General features: G+C 39.0%; 1 protein-coding gene across 8 annotated transcripts in view; it reads left to right on the top strand.

The window, feature by feature from the left end:
• Nucleotides 1-19,299, top strand: part of RFX4 (regulatory factor X4) — a 161,613-nt gene that overhangs the window by 98,109 nt on the left and 44,205 nt on the right. For all 8 annotated transcript variants that reach the window (XM_072844240.1, XM_072844242.1, XM_072844235.1 and 5 more), the window contains 2 exons: nt 16,844-16,944; nt 19,136-19,194. In XM_072844240.1, the coding sequence (XP_072700341.1) occupies nt 16,844-16,944; nt 19,136-19,194 (160 nt within the window). The remainder of the gene's footprint in view (nt 1-16,843; nt 16,945-19,135; nt 19,195-19,299) is intronic.

Below are 19,299 nucleotides of genomic sequence, written 5' to 3'. Positions count from 1 at the left end.
ATGCACTACCTTGTCATCAGTTTGTCTATTTCAGTACATAAACATATATAACACACGTGTATTCTTACCGGGATTACATTACATTTAGGGAAAATTATATATTTATGATACTGAGAATTCCTAACAAACAACATGGTTTGCCTTGACAGCTATTCTGATTTTTAATTTTGTGACTACAAGAATACTGTAAATCTTTTTTTTCATATAAATCTTATACATTCAAAAAATTTATTCTTAGATATTTATCTTTTTGTTGATATTGTGAATGCAGTCTTTTCCTCCACAGCTCTTGATGGATGGTGGTTTTTGTACATGAATGCTATTGATATCTGTCTGTTGTATTTGGAGCTGGCTATGCCAAGCTTATCTTGTTGTATTTCTTTTTTCAGGTTCTCTTAGATTTTCCATGTTTAGAATCCTATTATCTACAAATACAGATAATTTTACTGTTGTTTTTCTAATTATTATACCTCTTATTTATTTCTCTTATCTAATTACTTTGGCTTATGCCTCAAGAACATATTGAAATTCTTGACTTTAATGAAAATGCATCTAGTCTTTCTCCATTAAACATTGTGCTGGCTTTTGGATTAAGATTGATGTATTTTATCATGTTAAGGAATGTCTTAATTCATTAAATGTTTTATGAAGGATGTTGTTGAATATTATCCAATAGTTTTCATCATCTATGAAAATTATTATATCATCCATCTCCTAATATTGAACCATTCTTGCATTCCTAGAATAAACCTCACTTGCTCATAGTATATCTTCTTTAATGTGGTACAGGATTTTATTTTGCCAATGTTTTATTTAGAGTTTATGAATCAAAGTCATAAAGTGAGATTGGTCTGCACTTTTAATGTTTCATCTTCATTAGTTGTTGGTATCAATGTTATTCTTGCTTCATAAACAATCTGAAAGCTTCTTTCACCCCTATTTTTAACCTAAATTCTGGCTCACTTTAAATAGCAGTGAAATTATTTGCTCTTGAATACTACATAGAATTAATTCCCTGAAGGCATTTGGGTGTAGTGTTTCATGGGAATAAATCTATGAATTTTTCTTTTTTTTTTCTTCTATAGTAATTAATTAGTTTAGATTTTATCTTCTCTGAGACAAGTTTTGGTAAATTATATCTTCCCGGAAAATATCCACTTCTAGATCTTTCAATTTATTTCCCTAGGGTTGAACAAAGTAGGTTTGTAGACTCATTGAGTTTCCTCTGTGTCTGATTATTTCTGCTTTAATACATTTTAGTTTGTGTAGTTATGCTTTCTTCTGCTTCTTTGTGATCAAGTTACCTGTTTTGTTTTATTTTTTTCAAGAAACATGCTCTTGGATATATTTATTGGTGCTATTACTCATTCTTTTTCCTAATACATTGATTTCTTTTATTTAATTCATTTCTTTTACTTTCCTAAGTTTACTGTTCTTCATTTATTCAACAAATACTTTATTGATTGCCCACTACATAGTTTGTTGTTTTTATCAGTGACCAAAAACAATTGACCAAAAAAATACATGCTTGATTTACTTACTTTCTTTCATTCTTGTTTAATAACATAAATATTTCAGGCTTGGGTTTTTCTTTGAACACTATTTTAGCTGTATCTCATAGGTTTTGATATGTAATATTTAACATTGTTATTTTCTAGATATTTTGCAACTTTGGTTTGGAGTTCCTCTTTGTCCTAAAAATTTCTAAAGAGTACTTAAAAAGTTCCAATTGTTAGAAATTGTTCTGGCTACGTTATTCATTTTAGCTTTTATTGCTTTGTGATTAATGACTATTTTCTGAACTATTATTTCTTCTTTTGGGATTTTACTTAGATTTAATTTGTTGTCTAATATACGATCAGTTTTGTGACACTTGGAAAGAAGAAGCACTCTGTCTTCAAAGTACAGACTTTGGCAGATATGCATTTGGGTCAACATTATTGTTATTTAATTCTTCTGTTGTTTTGTGCTGTCCACTTAGACTGTTATGGATCAAGACAGGCAAATAAGTTTAAGACTTATTACTAGTGTGAAAGTATTTCATCTTGTATCTCCCTTAATTTTTATTTCTGAATGTTGATGCTATCTTATATGATGCTTTGATATTTCTAGCTGCTTTTTCTTCATTGTAATACTTTCATTATGAATTGCAACACCTTCATTGTAAATTGTACTCTTAGTATTATTTTTTTTTTGGTATACTTAGCATTATAAAGTCAAGTTTAGATTTTTTTGGCCCAGAATTTAGGTTGTCTGATATTAAGATCATGACCTCTATGTTCTTTTTGTTTTCATCTGTCTGAATACATTTGCCCATCTTTTTATAACTTACTCATATGCAGAACCATTTAGAATTTCATAGCTCAATCTGATTTTTTTGTCTTACTAGATAAGTCTAGTCCAATTACATTTATTGACACAACAGATACTTTTGTTCTTAGTTCTATGTCTTCATTTTATGTTATTATGTATATGTCTATAGCTTTTTATTTAACTTTATTTTAAAAATTCAGGTTTATTGAAGTATACTTTATATATACATTAACATTCACCAACAAACACCGGGATTAGGGGTGCCAAACCCTTGTGCAGTTGAAAATTTGTGTATAACCTTCAGCTTCCCCCAATTCAAGTACTAATAGTCTATTGTTGACCAGGAGCCTTATCAATAACATAAACAGGCAATTAACACATATTTTGTGTTACACATATTGTATACTGTATTCTTACAACAGAGTAAGCCAAAGAAAAGAAAATTATGTTAAGAAAATCATAAGGAAGAGAAAATAAATTTACAGTACAGTACTTATTGAAAAACAATTCCTGATAAGTGTGCTCGCACATTTCACACCCATGTTGTTCAAGGGTCAATAGTACAATTGAAATATAGTTTCAGGGGATCCCTGGGTGGCTCAGTGGTTTGGCGCCTGCCTTTGGCCCAGGGCACAATCCTGGAGTCCTGGGATCGAGTCCCGCATCAGGCTCCTGGCATGGAGCCTGCTTCTCCCTCCTCCTGTGTCTCTGCCTCTCTCTCTATGTCTATCATAAATAAATAAATAAATCTTTAAAAAAAAGAAAAGAAAAAGAAATATAGTTTCATCACTTTAAATTTTTTTCTCATGCCCCTCTTCCTCACATTGCCAGCCCCTTATCATTCAGTGTTTGCATGGCGTATCCTTTTCCACCGTTACCCTATGTCTTCATGTTTAAAGTGGAGCTCATGTAGCCAATAGAGTGAGCCCCTGCTTTTTTATCCAATCTGACAATTTCCATTTTTAGTTGCTGTGTCTAGACCTTTGCAGTTAATGTTATTAATGATACAGTTGATTAAAATTTTCCATCTCACTAGTTGTTTTTAAAAAAGATTTATTTACATATTTTGAGAGAGAGAGAGAGAGAGAGAGAATGCAAGCACATTGTGGGAAGGGACAAAGGGAGAGAATTTTCAAGCAGACTCCTTGCTGAGCAAACAGCCCCTTGTGGGGCTCAATCTCAGGACCCATGAGATCATGACTTGAGCCAAAACTGAGAGTCAGTCACTCAAACAACTGAGCCACCGGGGTGCCCCCACTAGTTGTTTTCTATTAGTTCCTTCAGTTTTTATACCTTTCTCCTCCCTTTGTGCCTAATTTTAAGTTAAATTTTTTTTATCATTCTATTTTATCTTCATAATTGGACTGTTCTTTATATTTCTTTTAAAAACTTTTTTAATGGTTGCCTCTGGGTTTATAGATCTTTATTATTTACAACTTACCATCATATAATATCATACTGCTTCTCATGTCGTAGAGAGACCTCACAACAGTCTACCCTCAATTCATCCTCTCATTTTTTTTATCCTCTTGCTGTCACACATTTTGGTCTCCTGCATGCTCTAAACTCACATGTATTGTTACTGTTTTTGCTTTAGATAATTATCCTTTTGGGCGATTAAAGATATGGGAAACAATCTTTTAAATGTACCTTTGGTTTAATGATTTCTGAACCTCACTTCTTTATGTAAAAATCCCAGTTCCTGTGTTATATCATATAAGCATATCCCCCTGCCTGAAGAATCTTCTAAAACATTCCTAGTATTGCAGGTCTGGTGCTAATGAATTACTTCAGCTTTTGTTGGTTGGAAAAAGTCTTTATTTCTCTTTCATTTTTGACAGATACTTTCAGTGGGTATGGTGTTCTGGATTCACAAGTTTTCTGTTTTGTTTTCAGCACTTTAAAGATTTTAATCCGTTTTTTTTCTGGCTTGCATGTTTGGACGTCTTTTCTACTCTGGATACAATGTGCCTTTTTTCCTCTGGCTGCCTTCAAGATTTTCCCTGTCTTTGTTTTTTTTAACTGTTTGACTATGATGTGTCTAGTTGTTTTCTTTTGTTTTGTTTTTTTAATCCTGCTTGAGATTTTCTGAGCTTCTTGGATCTGTGCTTTGATGTGTTTCATTATTTTTGAAAAACTCTCTTCCAATTATTTTCCGTTCTCTTCTCCTTCTGTTATTTCAGTTACATGGGTGTCACACCATTTGATACTGTTTCACAACTGCCCTGGATGCTCAGTTTAACTTTTTTCACTCATTTTATGGTTTGGTTTAGGTCATTTTTATTGACCTATCTTCAGACTCGCTGATTTTTTTCTAGCATATGTCAGCTTTACTAATGAGACTGTTGAGGCATTCTTCATCTCTATTGCCATGTTTTTTCATTTTCATTTCTAACATTTCATTTTTATTATTTCTGTTTCTGCTGAAATTCCTCATCTGTTCATGCTTATTGTTTACCTTTTCCATGGAGCCTTTGATGTATTAACCATGGTGATTTTAAATTCTTTGATAGTTAGATTCTCTTGATTGCTTTATCTCTTGAAATTAGATTTTTTTCTCTTTTTAAAATCTTTATTATTGGAGTATAGTTGACATACAATGTAATATTAGTTTCAGGCATACAACATAGTGATTGGGCAATTCTACACATTTCAGTGCTCACCACAGTAAGTATAGTTAGCATCTGTCACTATCCAACATTATTATAATATTGACTATATTTCCTATGCTGTACTTTTCATCCCTGTGGCTTACTTGTTTCATAACTGGAAGTTTGTACATCATATTTCCCTTCACCTATTTTGCCCACTGTCTCCATCCTCCTCCCCTCTGGCAACCACCAGTTTGTTCTCTGTATTTATGGGTCTGTTTCTGGCTTTTTGTTCTGTTTTGTTTTTTAGAATCCATATAGAAGTGAAATCATACTTATCAGTATTTGTCTTTTTTCTGTCTTATTTATTTCACTTAACATAATACTTTCTAGATTCATGCAATTGGTTGTAATTGGCTAAATATCATTCTTTTTATGGCTGAGTAATAATTCCATTGTGTCTATGTACCACATCTTCTTTATTTATTGATGGACACCCGGGATGCTTCCATATTTTGGCCATTAGAAATACGCTGCAGTGAACATAGGCATGCATATATCTTTTCAAGTTACTGTTTCCATTGTGGCTAAACACCCAGCAGTGGAATTACTGAATTGTATGGTATTTCTATTTGTAATTTTCTGAGAAACTTCCATACTGTTTTCCACAGTGGTTATATTAATTTACCTTCCCACCAACCATGCGGAGGGCACCCTTTGCTCTATATCTTCACCAACATTTCTTATTTTTTGCCTTTTTGATACTAGCCATTGTGACTGATACGAGGTAGTATCTCATTGTGGTTTGATTTGCACTTCCCTGATGATTGGTGATGTTGAGCATCTTTTCCTGTGTCTGTTGGCCATCTGTACGTCTTCTTTGAAAAATATCTACTCAGGTCCTCTGCGTGTTTTTAATTGGATTATCTATTTTTTGGTGCTGAGCTGTGTATGTTCTTCATATACTTTGGAAATTAATGCATTATTGGATATGTCCCTTGCAAATATCTCTTTCCATTCTGTATGTTGTCTTTTTTTGTTGATGGCTCCTTCCTTCACTGTGTAAAAGCTTTTTATTTTGATGTAGTCCCAATAGTTTATTTTTCTTTTGTTTCCCTTGCCTGAGGAGACGTATCAGTAGATGTATTACTAAGACCATTGTCCAAGAGATTATGACCTAGGTTTTCTTTAGGTGTTTTATGGCTTTGGATCTCATATTGAGGCCTTTAATTCTGAGGGGGTTTTTTTTGTGCATGTAAGGAGTAAGAAAGTAGCCCAGTTTCATTCTTTTACATGTAACTGTCTTGTTTTCCCAACACCATTTGTTGCAAAGACTGTCTTTTGCCATTGGATATTCTCACCTCCTTCGTCATAGACAAATTGACCACGTAAGCAGGGGTTTATTCCCGACTCTCTATACCGTTCCAGTGATTTATATGTCTATTTTGTTCCAGTACATTACTGTTTTGATTACTTTAGCTTTGTAGTATATCTTAACATCTGGGATTGTGGTACCTCCAGCTTTGTTCTTCTTAAGATTGCTTTGGCTTTTCGGAGTCTTTTGTGTTTCCAAACTAATTTTAGGATTATTTCTTCTAGTTCTCTGAAAAATACTGTTGGTATTTTAATAGAGATTGCATTGAATCTATAGATTGCTTAGGGTAGTATGGGCATTTTAACAATATTAGTTCTTCTAATCCATAAGCATGTATTTCTATTGATATTTGTTTATTTTGTGTTCTGTTTCTTTCATCAGTGTCTTATAGTTTTCAGAGTACAAGGCTTTCACCTCCTTTTTTGGTGCATGTGTAAATGGGATTGTTTTCTTAATTTCTTTTTCTGCTGCTTCATTATTAGTGTATAGAAATACAACAGATTTCATTAATTTTGGGTCCTATAACTTCACTAAATTCATTTATTAGTTCTAATAGTTTTATGGTGGACTCTTTAGGGTTTTCTATGTATAGTATCATGTCATCTGCAAATAGAGACTGTTTTATTTTTACTTTACCAATTTGGATGCCTTTTAATCCTTTCTTTTGTCAATTGCTATGGCTAGGACTTCTAGTACTTTATTGAATAAAAGTTGGCGAGACTGAACATCCTTGTCTTGTTCCTGATCTTAGAGGAAAAACTTTAAGTTTTTTACTATTGAAAATACTAACTATAGATTGGCTATATATATATATATATATATATATAGCCTTTATTATGTTGATATATGTTTCCTCTAAACCTGCTTTGTTGAGAGTTTTTATCATGAATGGATACTGAATTTTGTCAAATGCTTTTTCTAAGTCTATTCAGATGGTTTTTATGGTTTTTAGCCTTCATTTTGTTAATGTGATGTATCATTTTGATTGATTTGTGTATTATAGCACCATCCCTGCATCTTGGCAACAAATCCCACTAGTTCGTGGGAATGATCCTTGTAATATATTGTTGGATGTGGTTTGCTAAAATTTTGTTGAGGATTTTTGCATCTGTGTTCATAATCAGGGATATTGGCCTGTAGTTTTCTTTTTTGGTAAGTGTCTTTGGTTTTGGTATCCGGGTAATGCTGGCTTTGTAGAATGAATTTGGAAGTTTTCCTTTCTCTTCTTTTTTTGGGGAAAGTTTGAGAATAAGTGTTAACTCTTCTTTGGTTAATGTAGACAATTTTCTGTTTCTTCTGATGCAAGCTGGGAAGATTGTATGTTTGTAGGAATTTGTCAATTTCTTCTAGGTTATCCAACTTGTTGATGATAATTTTCTGTAATAGCTTTTCATAATTGTTTTTCTGTGATTTCGGTAGTTATTTTTCGCTTTCATTTCTGATTTTAGTGAGTCCTCCCTCTTTTTTCTTGATGAGTCTGACTAAAGGTTTGTCAATTTTTTTTAAAGAACCAGCTCTTGGTTTCATTCATCTATTGTTTTTTAAGTTTATGTTTAATTTATTTCCATTCTGATATTTATTCTGTCCTTTTACTAACTTGGGGCTTTGTTTTTTCTTTTTCTGATTCCTTTAGGTATAATGTTAGATTATTTGAGATATTTTTTTGTTTCTTGAAGGAGGCCTGTATCACTATAAACTTCCCTCTTAGAACTGCTTTTGCTGTATCCCAAAGATTTTGGACCATTGTATTTTCAGTTTCATTTGTCTTTATGTAGTTTTTAAAACTTTTAATTTAAATTCAATTTTGTTAATATATAGTGTATTATTAGCTTCAGAGGTAGAGTTTAGTGATTCATCAGTTGAATGTAACACCCAGTGCTCATTACATCAAGAGCCCTCCTCAATGCCCATCATTTCTTCTTTGCTTCACTGACCCTTTGGTTGTTTAGTAGCATTTTGTTTAGCCTCCATGTGTTTGTGTTTTTCCAGTTTTTTTTCTTGTAATTGATTTCTAGTTTCAATACCATTGTGATCAAAAAAGATACTTTAATAGTACTTAAATATTAAATGTATTGAGACTTGTTTTGCTGCCTAACAGATGATCTGTCCTGGGAATATTCCATGTGAACTTGAAAAGAATATGCATTCTGCTGTTTTTAGATGGAATGTTTTGAATATATCTGTTAAGTCTATCTGGTCTAAAGTATCATTCAAAGCCACAGTTTCCTTATTGATTTTCTGCCTGGATGATCTACACATTGATGTAAATGGGATGTTAAAGTCCCCTACTATTAATGTGTTACTGTCAACTTCTCTTTTTATGTTAATAATTGCTGTATGTACCTAAGTGCTCTTGTGTTGAATACAGAGATATTTACAATTGTTTTATCCTCTTATTGAAGTGATCCTTTTATTAGTATGTCATGTCCTGCCTTGTCTCTTGTTACACTCTTTGTTGTAAAGGCTTTTTTTGTCTGATATAAGTATCACTACCCATTTCCTTTCTTTTTTCACTCTCATGTTGCATCCCTTCACTTTCAGTCTATTCGTGTCTTAGGTCTAACATGAGTCTGTAGGAAGCAGCATAGAGATGGGTCTTGTCTTTTTATCTATTTAGTCAGAGTAGGTTCTTTTTCTTAATTTTCTGTGTGTCTTAAAATTTTTTATTGACTTCCAAACAATGGTTAGAATGGTAGAGGCTGAGAAAATAGTATTTATTGCTGGAAATAGACGTGCCTCTTTTCTCCTAGGCTCATAATGGTTATATAATGTGAGGAGTTGAGTCAGTGGATTTAGGCATTGATTGGGTTTGGATTTTGTTGTTGCTCTGGATACCTTCAGTGGACCACCAGATCCAAATTCTTCTAGGGTACCCTATGCTTAGGTTGGAAGTTGACTTGAGGGGGTTTTTCTCAATGTTGCTACTGCACCCTCAGCGTTAGGCTTTCCCTGTGAGGGAAGTATGAACATTTGACCACCTGTTTGTGACTTGTGTGTGTGGGGTTCTCTGCTGTCCTGGCATAGACTCCAGCAGACCCTGTGTTTTAGGTTCTCAGAGTTGGGCATTCTCAGTAAGCCTGTCCCACCCTAGAGATAAACCTCTAATAGTCTGAGCCCATGATGATTTCTACCAGGTTTAGAGAGCTTTCTCTTTTTATTTCCTCCACCTGCAACAGGTCTCTTTCTTTGCCCGTATTCGACAGTGTTTCTGTCCTTCCCCTAGCCACTTGAGGCTTTAGTTTAGGAGAGAGGGCTGGCTAGGACCTCATGCTTTTCCCATAGCATGTTTCCCTCCTCCAAGCAGGCACTTCAGAGATAGGCTTACTCCACTTTCTGTTCTCTGGGATTCTTCATGAGCACCTGTTGAGGCCTGTGGAGAACATCTTGTGAGTAGATGTAAACTTTCTTTGCATCGTGGCTCCCAGAGTTCTATACTCTCAGGCTATACACATTGCCTTTAGCGATTTGTTTTAAAAATTGAGCTGAATTCTTTTCTTTTTATTAAAGATTTTATTTAATTGAAATACAGAAAGAGAGAGAGAGCATGAGCAGGGAGAGGAAGAAGCAGACTCCCACACTGAGCAGGGAGCCCAACATGGGGCTTGATCCCAGGACCCCAGCATCAGGACCTGAGCCGAAGGCAGATCTTAACTGACTGAGCCACCTGGGGGCCCCTGAATTCTTTTTACTTAGATGTCCCACTTTCCTCCCTCAGGCATAGACAAACCAATTCCCAAGCCCTTCTCTCTTTGGGAGATGCCCATCTCTCTATGTATGCCAGGCTAAGTAGTTGTGACCTCAGCTGTCTGATGGGCTCAAAAAAAGTTAGGATTTTGCAGATTATCTGGCTTTCTCTTGCTTTGGTGGGAATGTTGCTCTTTCTAATTTTCCATGTTCTAGGTAGACAACAAAGATAGGTACCTAGATAGGCAACAAAGATACCTCCCAGTGGGATTGTGATCAAATTTTAGTTTCATGTTTTTCTAGGGTTCTAATTAAGACTGCATTATTTTAATAATCATGTTTATATGCGTATATATATATCTGATTTTATTTTTATTTTTCACTTTTAGATTTCATTTATTTATTCATGAGAGACAGAGAGGCAGAGACACTGTCAGAGGGAGAAGCAGGCTCCATGCAGGGAGCCTGATGTGGGACTCGATCCCGGGACTCCAGGATCATGCCCTGTGTCAAAGGCAGACACTAAACCACTGAGCCACCCAGGGATCCCCTATATCTGATTTTTAAATATGCATAGGAAAAAAATATGCATAGGATCATAAAAATATATGTGTGTATTTTTATTATCCTATGCATATTTTAAAATCAGATATTTGTATATATTTTTATTTATTATATATTATTATATAATTATAATTATATGATTATATAATATATACCATTATATATATATATATATATATATATATATATATATATATATATATATAAGACCCCTTTAATCTTTGAGTTATTCTTTCATGCACATTGTTAAGGTAGAGGAGATAGTGGTCAAATGTGTACTTTTGTTTTATAGTAAGAAGGTACCTCCTGGGGGGGTCAGCAAAAGTATACATACCTTTATGTGAGAGCTTCACATTCTTCTCGTACTGCTTAATGTTACACACATGCAAGGCATCTGTAGTTTGCTATAAAGCAGTTGTGGGGTGCTAATGAAATGCTAACCCCTGCCTCCTTCTCTGTAATTGGCTTGTTTTTATGGATGTAAAAATTGAAGATTAAGAGCGGAAATAACTTTAGTCCACTTTCACCTGCAAATAATTGAAACAGCCATGACGTGACTATTCATTCTTCATTTGACAGTGTTTATTGATCTACAGCATGCAGGGCACTATACTGAGCCCCGGAGCATGGGATTAAAGAAGATAACTATGCTCCCTGCCCGCACTGAGCTTGCAGTCTGCCCAAGGAGACCATTTTTTTAAATTGCATTGTCAACGAATTGCCAGTGTGATCATTGACTTAGAAATCCAGTGCCTTTCTCATGAAATCAGGAAGACAAAGTTATTCAAAAGACCAGACTTCATCAGACAGCTGACTTTTTGCAATTTTATGTATTCACTCATCCCTGCAACCTGTTTGAGTGCCTTCTGTGTGCCCAATCCTGTGCTTAGCCAGAGTAGAAATGAGATTTGACTCTGGAAGTTCTCGATAGCTGACTAGCTCAGACCTGCCCTTCCCTTCTAACTCATTAAAGCATATTGAAATTCTGGTGAACACGTGATAATACAGAGATAACCATGAGTCATTTGCTCTTTATTTATAAGAAAGGTCATTTTCAAACTTGAGCTTTTCACCTCTTGGGACTTCCCAGGTGATCTTGGCATTGTGCTTGTTAGTAATGATTGGTTTATCAGAAGTAAGGAAACGTGCACACACATGCATGTGTGTAGGGGTGGTGGATGGGCATGGAAGATGAAATATCAGAGAAGCAAAAAGAAGACTGAGATACTAGAGCTTTGGAGCCAGACACACATCAGCTTCGGTCTTGGCTTGTCTACTTGTTGCATTCCCTCGGACAAATCAAGTAACTTCTCTGAGCCTTGGTTTCTCACCTCTCTGCTGGGACTAACAGTAGTACCTACTTCATAGGGTAGATGTGAGGATTAAATAAGAAAATATGGGGATCCCTGGGTGGCGCAGCGGTTTGGCGCCTGCCTTTGGCCCAGGGTGTGATCCTGGAGACCCGGGATCGAATCCCACGTCGGGCTCCCGGTGCATGGAGCCTGCTTCTCCCTCTGCCTCTCTCTCTCTCTCTCTCTCTCTCTCTCTCTGTGACTATCATAAATAAATAAAAATTTAAAAAAAATAAAAAAAAAAGAAAATATGTGTGAAATGTTTAGCACTTGGCACACTGCACTCATTAGCTGGTATTAGCACTGTTGCTGTTGTGCCGGCATCACGGCCGGAAGTCATTCAGAGAGTTACAAGTATGGAATTAAGATGCAGGAGAAGGGCTGAAAGTGGAGCTGTAGATGTGGGAGCTGCCCGCACAGAAGGGACAAAAATGTATGACACCAGAGGTGTAGGACATTTTCTGGGAATGCCAGCCTGGGGAGTGAGATGGAAGGAGACAAAAGGAGATCAAGCTGCAGGGTGCAGACCATCAGAGGAGAGTGTGTTAGGAAGGAGGTGATAGTCAGCATCCTCTGATGCTGCGAGGGGGTGGAGAGGGCCAGAAAGCATCTCTAGGCTTGGTGATCAGGAGGCCAGCTCCTCACTTGCTCATTCAACACCAGAGCAGAGCATCTTCAATGTTCAGATTACTCCTCAGAGTCTGGCAGCCCCAATTCCAAGTCCCAAAATAGAATCCTTTCCAAAATGAATCGCTTCCCATTTTTCTTCACTGTAATAAAATCAAACAATTGCACAAAGGAAAAGGCCCAGCACTGATCCTGCTGCTTACTTCCTGCTCCTGTACAAAGGCCAGCTCCTCTACTCCAGCTGCAAAGTAGTGTCCCCTGGGAAAGGTGTCATGGGTGGGGAATGGCAACCCACCCTCCTGGATGGTACAGCAGCCATCAATGATCACTCTAGACACCCCTCTAAATTTTGACCTCTGACAAATTTTGACCTCTAAATTTTGGCCAAATTTTCTGAGAAATCTTTTCACCTTGAAGTTGGATCCAATGTGCTAATCACTGAGAGTGTACTTTGGCTTTATTCCATGCGTAGTACTTTTTGTTCACTCGGTATTCAACATTTATTAAGCACCTCCTGTATATCAGGCACTCTGCTAGGCACAGGGGGTACATATACCACTTTTCTTTCATGAAGACATCTTTGACAACATTGTTTTCTCATTCACCCACATCTACTCACCAGGACATCCTGGCTGGCTCTGCCTTCAAAATATTTTAATCTGACCATATTGCATTATTTCCACTGTTACCACCCTCATCTAGGCTGCCTTCTTGCATGGACTATTGTAAAATTCTCCAAACAGATCTTCTTGCTCTGTCCTTGCCCTTCTATACTCTATTTTCATCCCAGGAACCAGACTGATCTTTTTAAAACATATGGCAGGCTCAAGAGTGTTGAGATAGTTGGTAGAGCTGGGAGTGTGGGGAGACTGGCAGTTTCAAATCCCATGGTCAGCACTTGAACCACCCTGTGAAGTTGTTAAGGAAAGGAGCAAACAGTCTGCAATCTGGGGCAGGAGCTTTATAGGCTGAGGGAACAGCAGATGCAAAGGCCCTGGGGAGGTTGTCAAGGACCTGAAGAAACAGAAAAGAAGCTGGTACTGTGGGAATTGAGTAGGCTGTGAGGGTGGGGAAATGGAGTGGGAGGTGCTGAAGTCAGAAGGATAAAGGGGGGACAGTGTGGATAGGGTCCATCCAGCTGGGGATTGAGAGCCATTCATTCATTCATTTCATTTAACAAACTTTCCTCACATGCCTACTTGGTGTCAGGCACTATGCTGGGTGCTGAACACACAGTGATAAGCAAAATAAACATAGTCCCTGTGCTCCACACTGGAGCATAGAGTCTAGTGGGAAAGATGGATGTGAATCATCCATTACGTACTAATCACATAAGCTAGTGTATAGTTACCAATTGTCACAACTTGGCACTTCAAGAATAATAATCAGGGGCTCTGACCTAGATGAGGGGGCTTCAGAGAAGGTTTTCCGATGGCCATGACACCTGCTCTGAGATCAGATCGATGAGGGAGGAATCCAGTAGGTAAAGAAGAATGGGATGCTCTTGGACAGAAGGACGCTAAGGTTGAAGGCCCTGATGTAGGAAAGAATTGGGCAGAACTAGAGAGACTGAATTGTGGATGAAGACAGAGACTGTGAAGTGAGGCTGGAGAGAAAAGCAAGGCTGGAGTGTGAGCTTGGGGGGTCACAATCAGGATTTTGGTCTCTATCCTAAGAATAATGTGAAAGCATTGGGGGGTTTTAATCAGAAGGTGAACTAGGTCAGAATTGCAAGTGTTTGGGAGAAATCCCTCTCACAATGTGTACGATGAGGTAGGTAGAGGTCAGGAGGCGAGCAGAGCAGGTGGGCTTGTATACCTACCATTGTAGAAGCTGCAATGTTGTAAAAGCTGTAGTGGCCCAGGTGAGAGATGATGATAACTGGAAGTAGGGAGAAAAGGGAAAGACTGGATGAGGTTGAGAAGTAACTTGGAGATAAAATCCACAGTACCTGCTAATAGGAAGGGAGACTATTCAAGTGTCAAAACCAGATACAGTAAAAGAGGAACAACCAGCCATTATAAGTCTCATGGTGTGGTACAGTGGGCAGCACAGGGGCCACCTACAAAGTTTTATTGCCTTAAAAAAAATGTAACTTAATTTGATTTAGTCTTTAGATCTGTCAGTTTATAAGAAGCACACAGGATAGATGAACAGGTTAAATGGCACTAGAAGGAAGACATCAACTGAATCCGAGTGTGGGATATTCCAGGGAACAGATAACATGAGGTGGCCAACAAACCAGTGGCATGAAAGAGAACTGTGAAGAAGTCTTAAGGAATAGAACAAGCCATGGGATGCCTGGGTGGCTCAGTGGCTGAGAGTCTACCTTTGGCCCTGGGATGGAGTCCCACATTGGGCTCCCCAGGGGGAGCCTACCTCTCCTTCTGCCTGTGTCTCTGCCTCTCTCTGTGTGTGTCTCATGAATAAATAAATAAAAATCTTTTTAAAAAATTTTTAAATTAAAAAAAGAAATAGAACAAGGCAATGTTTCACACAATGTGTAAATCTTGTTTGGATCCTGATTCAAAGAAACCAAAATATAGCTCTGAGAGAAACAGAGAAATTTGAGTACAAACTGGGCTTTAGATAATATTATGGAATTGCTATTCATTCTCTTAGGTATACTAATGACATGGTGGCTTTAAATGTATGTATGTACACATACATACATACATATTTAAGTACATGTTAGAAAATGCACATTAAGTTTCTGAAATGATACTTCATGAATTTGCTTATAGCATTCCAGAAAAGACAATGGCATATGATACACTGTACTGGGGAAATGTTGCTAGCTATTGGAGCTCGGCCATAGATACTTGGAAGTTTATTATACCATTCTATCTTGGGATATATTTGAAACTTTTAATAATAAAAACATTAAAAACAAAAACTTTAAGGAAAGTAGAGTTCATAGTGAAATATAAGTGAACATAAGAAAAGACCCAGGTCTGATGGAGAAGTGATGAGTTCCCTTTGGACATGTTGAGGTTGATGTGCCTTTGGGACACTAAATGGAAGGGACCTGTATGTGGTTGGTGTGGAGTTCTGGAGATCTCCGCTCTAGAGGTATAAGAGCAAGTGTAGATGGTGATTGAAACTGGGGTCACAGAGAAGCCATCCAGGGAATGACAAAGTGTGAGGAGTGAGGGCCCAGGACTAGATGTGGAGGAGCTGGAGGGAGTAAAGCTCAGGCAGAGGGGCTGAGCTTTGTGCCTGAGAAGTAGTAGCTGCAAGACAGAGAGGTCACAACCACCGGGAGAAGCAAATGTTTCCAGAAGGAGGAGGAGCCAACAGAGCCAAATAGTGCCAAGATGTAAAGCGAGATGGGAACCAAAATGAGTCCATTGGGTTCATGTCTGGATGCAGCTTGCTGCCTGGTGGGAGCTGCTTAGGCTGAAGGACTAGAGTGAGGGGAGGAGTGAGTAAAGGAAAAGAAAGGAGGAGGTAAAGGAAAAGAGAGAGTCTAGACAACTCTGAAGAAGGGTATCTGTGAAGTGGAAGAGAGAGGGCAATACCCTGAAGAGAGGGAGTGAGGAAATTATCTCTAAGGGGAGACATGCTTGGGGAGAGGAAGCTGTGGGGTATCCGGGAGAAGGGGTGGTCAGTGATGGGGGGTTCCTGAGGAGGCAGGACGGGGGTACGTGGGGTTGGCCCTTGATTCTGTCAGGGTAGTGGGGAAAGAGAGCTGTGCCATCGCAGAATGCTGGAAAGTTCTCCCTTTGCGGCCATGTTTTTTGAGAAGCGGGGATGGTGCCCGCTGCTGGAGGAGGGTCTTGGAGAAGGTCGGCAACGTGAGGAGAAAGGAGCGAGGAACCCAGGAGGCCCGCCCAGGGGTGTTGGGGGGGTCGGTGCGCAGGGTCTGGCAGGACAGTCCATGGGACACTGCGGAGGGCGGGGGGGGGGGGGGCCTGCCCTCCGAGGCCGCGGCCCCTGGTGCTCACAGTCAGAGCCCAAAAGTGAGGCCTGCGGGCCTGCAGGTTCCCCTCTCATTCTGCAGGCTGCCCCCAGACGGGCCTCGGCTCTCCAAGTTGGACATGGGTTCGAGGTCAGGGCTGTTCGTTGGTGTAGAGATCCGCTGTTGCCTCCCAGTTCCTGCCACCAGCCTGCAGCGGGGAAGCCAGGCTGGGGGACCGGCGCTCGGGCAAGGGGGGCAGCACGATGGCGCACCTGTCACACGGGCTTGTGCGAAAGCCCGATGGCTGACGGATGGCATTTTGCTCAGAGCCAGGCCGCCCAAAAACACAATTCAGGGATAGCCAAACCCCATCGGGGCCTACTGGGAGGACTGGGCAACACACAAGGCACTTAAAATGGATCATTTCTCTTTCCAGCTTAACTCAGGTGATCCGAAAATTTGCCAAGCAGCTGGATGAGTGGCTAAAAGTGGCTCTCCACGACCTCCCAGAAAATTTGCGAAACATTAAGTTTGAATGTAAGTACTGAGTTTGGGAGCTGGGGGGGGGAGGGGGGCACGTTCTAGTGCCAGTTTTACACAGGTTGTTCATAAAATAATAATAATAGCTAGCATTTATGGCTTGCAAGGCATCAGGTATTAAGCCTAGGGCTTTCCATGCATTATCTTCCACAGTCCTCACAAAAGGTTTGTTACAGGTGGCACACTTCTTTTATGGAAAATGAGAGAGGCTTAGAGAGGTAGTTAGTTGTTTTGTTTTAGATTTTTCTTTATTGTAATGGACATATTTGAATATAAAGTTTTTCCATAATTCTTTTTTTTTGTTGTTATTTAAATTCAATTTGCCAACATATAGTATAACACCCAGTGCTCATCCCATCATAGAAGGGTAGTTAGTAGCAGAGGCAAGAATTGCTCCCAGGTCTGTCTGTTGACACCGAAATTTCTGCTTGTCACCGCCATCTCATCCCATTTAATCCTCACATCACCTCTGTGACATAGTATACAAGGATACAAACAGTATCCTTGTCCTGCAGATGAGGCTTCGAGTGGCCAAGAGACTTCCCCAAAGCCACACAGCCACACAGCTGGTAAGAAGGGGTCGGGAGTAGCACTCAAGTCTGTCAGACCCCAAAACTCTGAGATTTCCCTGAAGCCCCTACCCCCAAACGGGTGGTAACAGGAGCCAGAAAACAGCTTCAGGGCTTCACATATTCAATTCTCTGCCTAATGAGAAAGCCAAATTAATATTTCTCCTACGAGGATTAGGACTGTGATTTTTTATTTTCTGCTGAGCATCACTAGCCATTCTCCACCGTTAGTTTTACCGGAGAAAACTGGTCATATTTCTCTGTCTCGGTGTTTCTGGACTCATGGGAAGACACACATGCTATTACACAAAGGTGAAATGATTTTAAGCAAAACGGAGTTTTAAGATATATGTTTCTTAAAGCAGCATTTGACTATAGCTTGCCATTCTTGCCCAGAATAAGTGCCGGCAGGGAAAATGAAGAGGATCAAATTACCCTCTCTGGGCAGGCACAGGGAGCCCTTTCAGACGCGCTCTGAGGCCGAGGCCGCCTGCAGCGCCCAGCACCTACTGATAAAGCCCGCTTTATTTCACGGCTCTCAGTTCTTTTCTTTTCATGAGCACTAAATTCCACATCACAAAGTTAAAGAAAAAGTAATTAAGGAGGAGGATTAACGATTGATCGGTCTGGAAAATTAGAAGTTCATCTGTGCCCCCCACCCCTCCCCATTCCTCCACCCCACGCCCTATTTTTCAAACCAAGCTGGCTCTGAGTACAAATTAGAATAATCCCAGGGAAATTTCTGTTTCTTGACCAGTTCAGAAATTAATGAGAAGAATGCCCCGCACCAGTTTTAATTATGCTGACAAAACAAACCTGTTGAAAGTTGGCAACAAGGAGGTCTGTTGGACCTTCCACCTGTCGGTGGCTGCAGGAACCCCTCTTCCCAGGGAAGCTTGGGGGCACTTGGAGAACGTGCAAGGAGTGGAAACACACACCACTCCAGACAACTCTGCGAGAATGGAGACCTGGGGCTGGCTCCTGGCTTGTCTGCTTTGTCTTGAAATCTGCAGATTTAAGATCATCCCACTTGAAACCATCAGCCCGTTATATCACTATAGTAAACAGGATCAGCAAAACACACAAATAGGTCATGGAGATCATTTGATAAAAATGGAAGATTATTAATGCAAAGCCACATTCAAAGTACAGCCCAGGGTTCCATCCTAAAAGCAACCCCTCACACCACACACCGCTGAGGCTCAATCAAGTTTCCCTATTAGATATACTACTTTTAAAGGGCCTTCTTCAAAGCTTCCACTTGATTCCAGCAATTATTTATGGAGAGAAGTGATTGAGCTTGCAATTAGCGAAATGAAAGACAAGTAAATAATTGCTTTTACTCACGGTTGATTGACGCCACAATTTCTCACACCTGCCAGCATGGCATGCGGGTGACTTTGAAATATGTACCCCAAATATCGCCATTTTAGGAAATAGTTGTCTACATGGGAGAACAAAGAATCAAAAGCAGGTTTTCACCAGTGGGTGCATAAAATGGGGTTGGACAGTGGGACAAATTTAGGCAAATAAGCTACTTTTTGAAATCTGCCCCTGGAAAATCCAAGGTAGGACCATATAGCATGCAAATATTTCTGACTAACTCTTCCTTCTTGCAGTGTCAAGAAGATTTTCCCAAATTCTGAGACGGCAGACATCACTGAATCACCTTTGCCAGGTATGTGTCCTGTGTTATGTTTTCTAGCTCCTGCCAAGTCATGAGGGGCAAATGCACGGAACAGCTCTTCAGAGGTTCTGTCAAGGGGTGTGGCTGTCTGATAGT

Source organism: Canis lupus, chromosome 11 (genome assembly GCF_048164855.1).
Source record: "Canis lupus baileyi chromosome 11, mCanLup2.hap1, whole genome shotgun sequence".
NCBI lineage: Eukaryota > Metazoa > Chordata > Mammalia > Carnivora > Canidae > Canis > Canis lupus.
The sequence above is the reverse complement of the archived record's forward strand: the minus strand, read 5'-3'. Positions and strand labels throughout refer to the sequence as shown.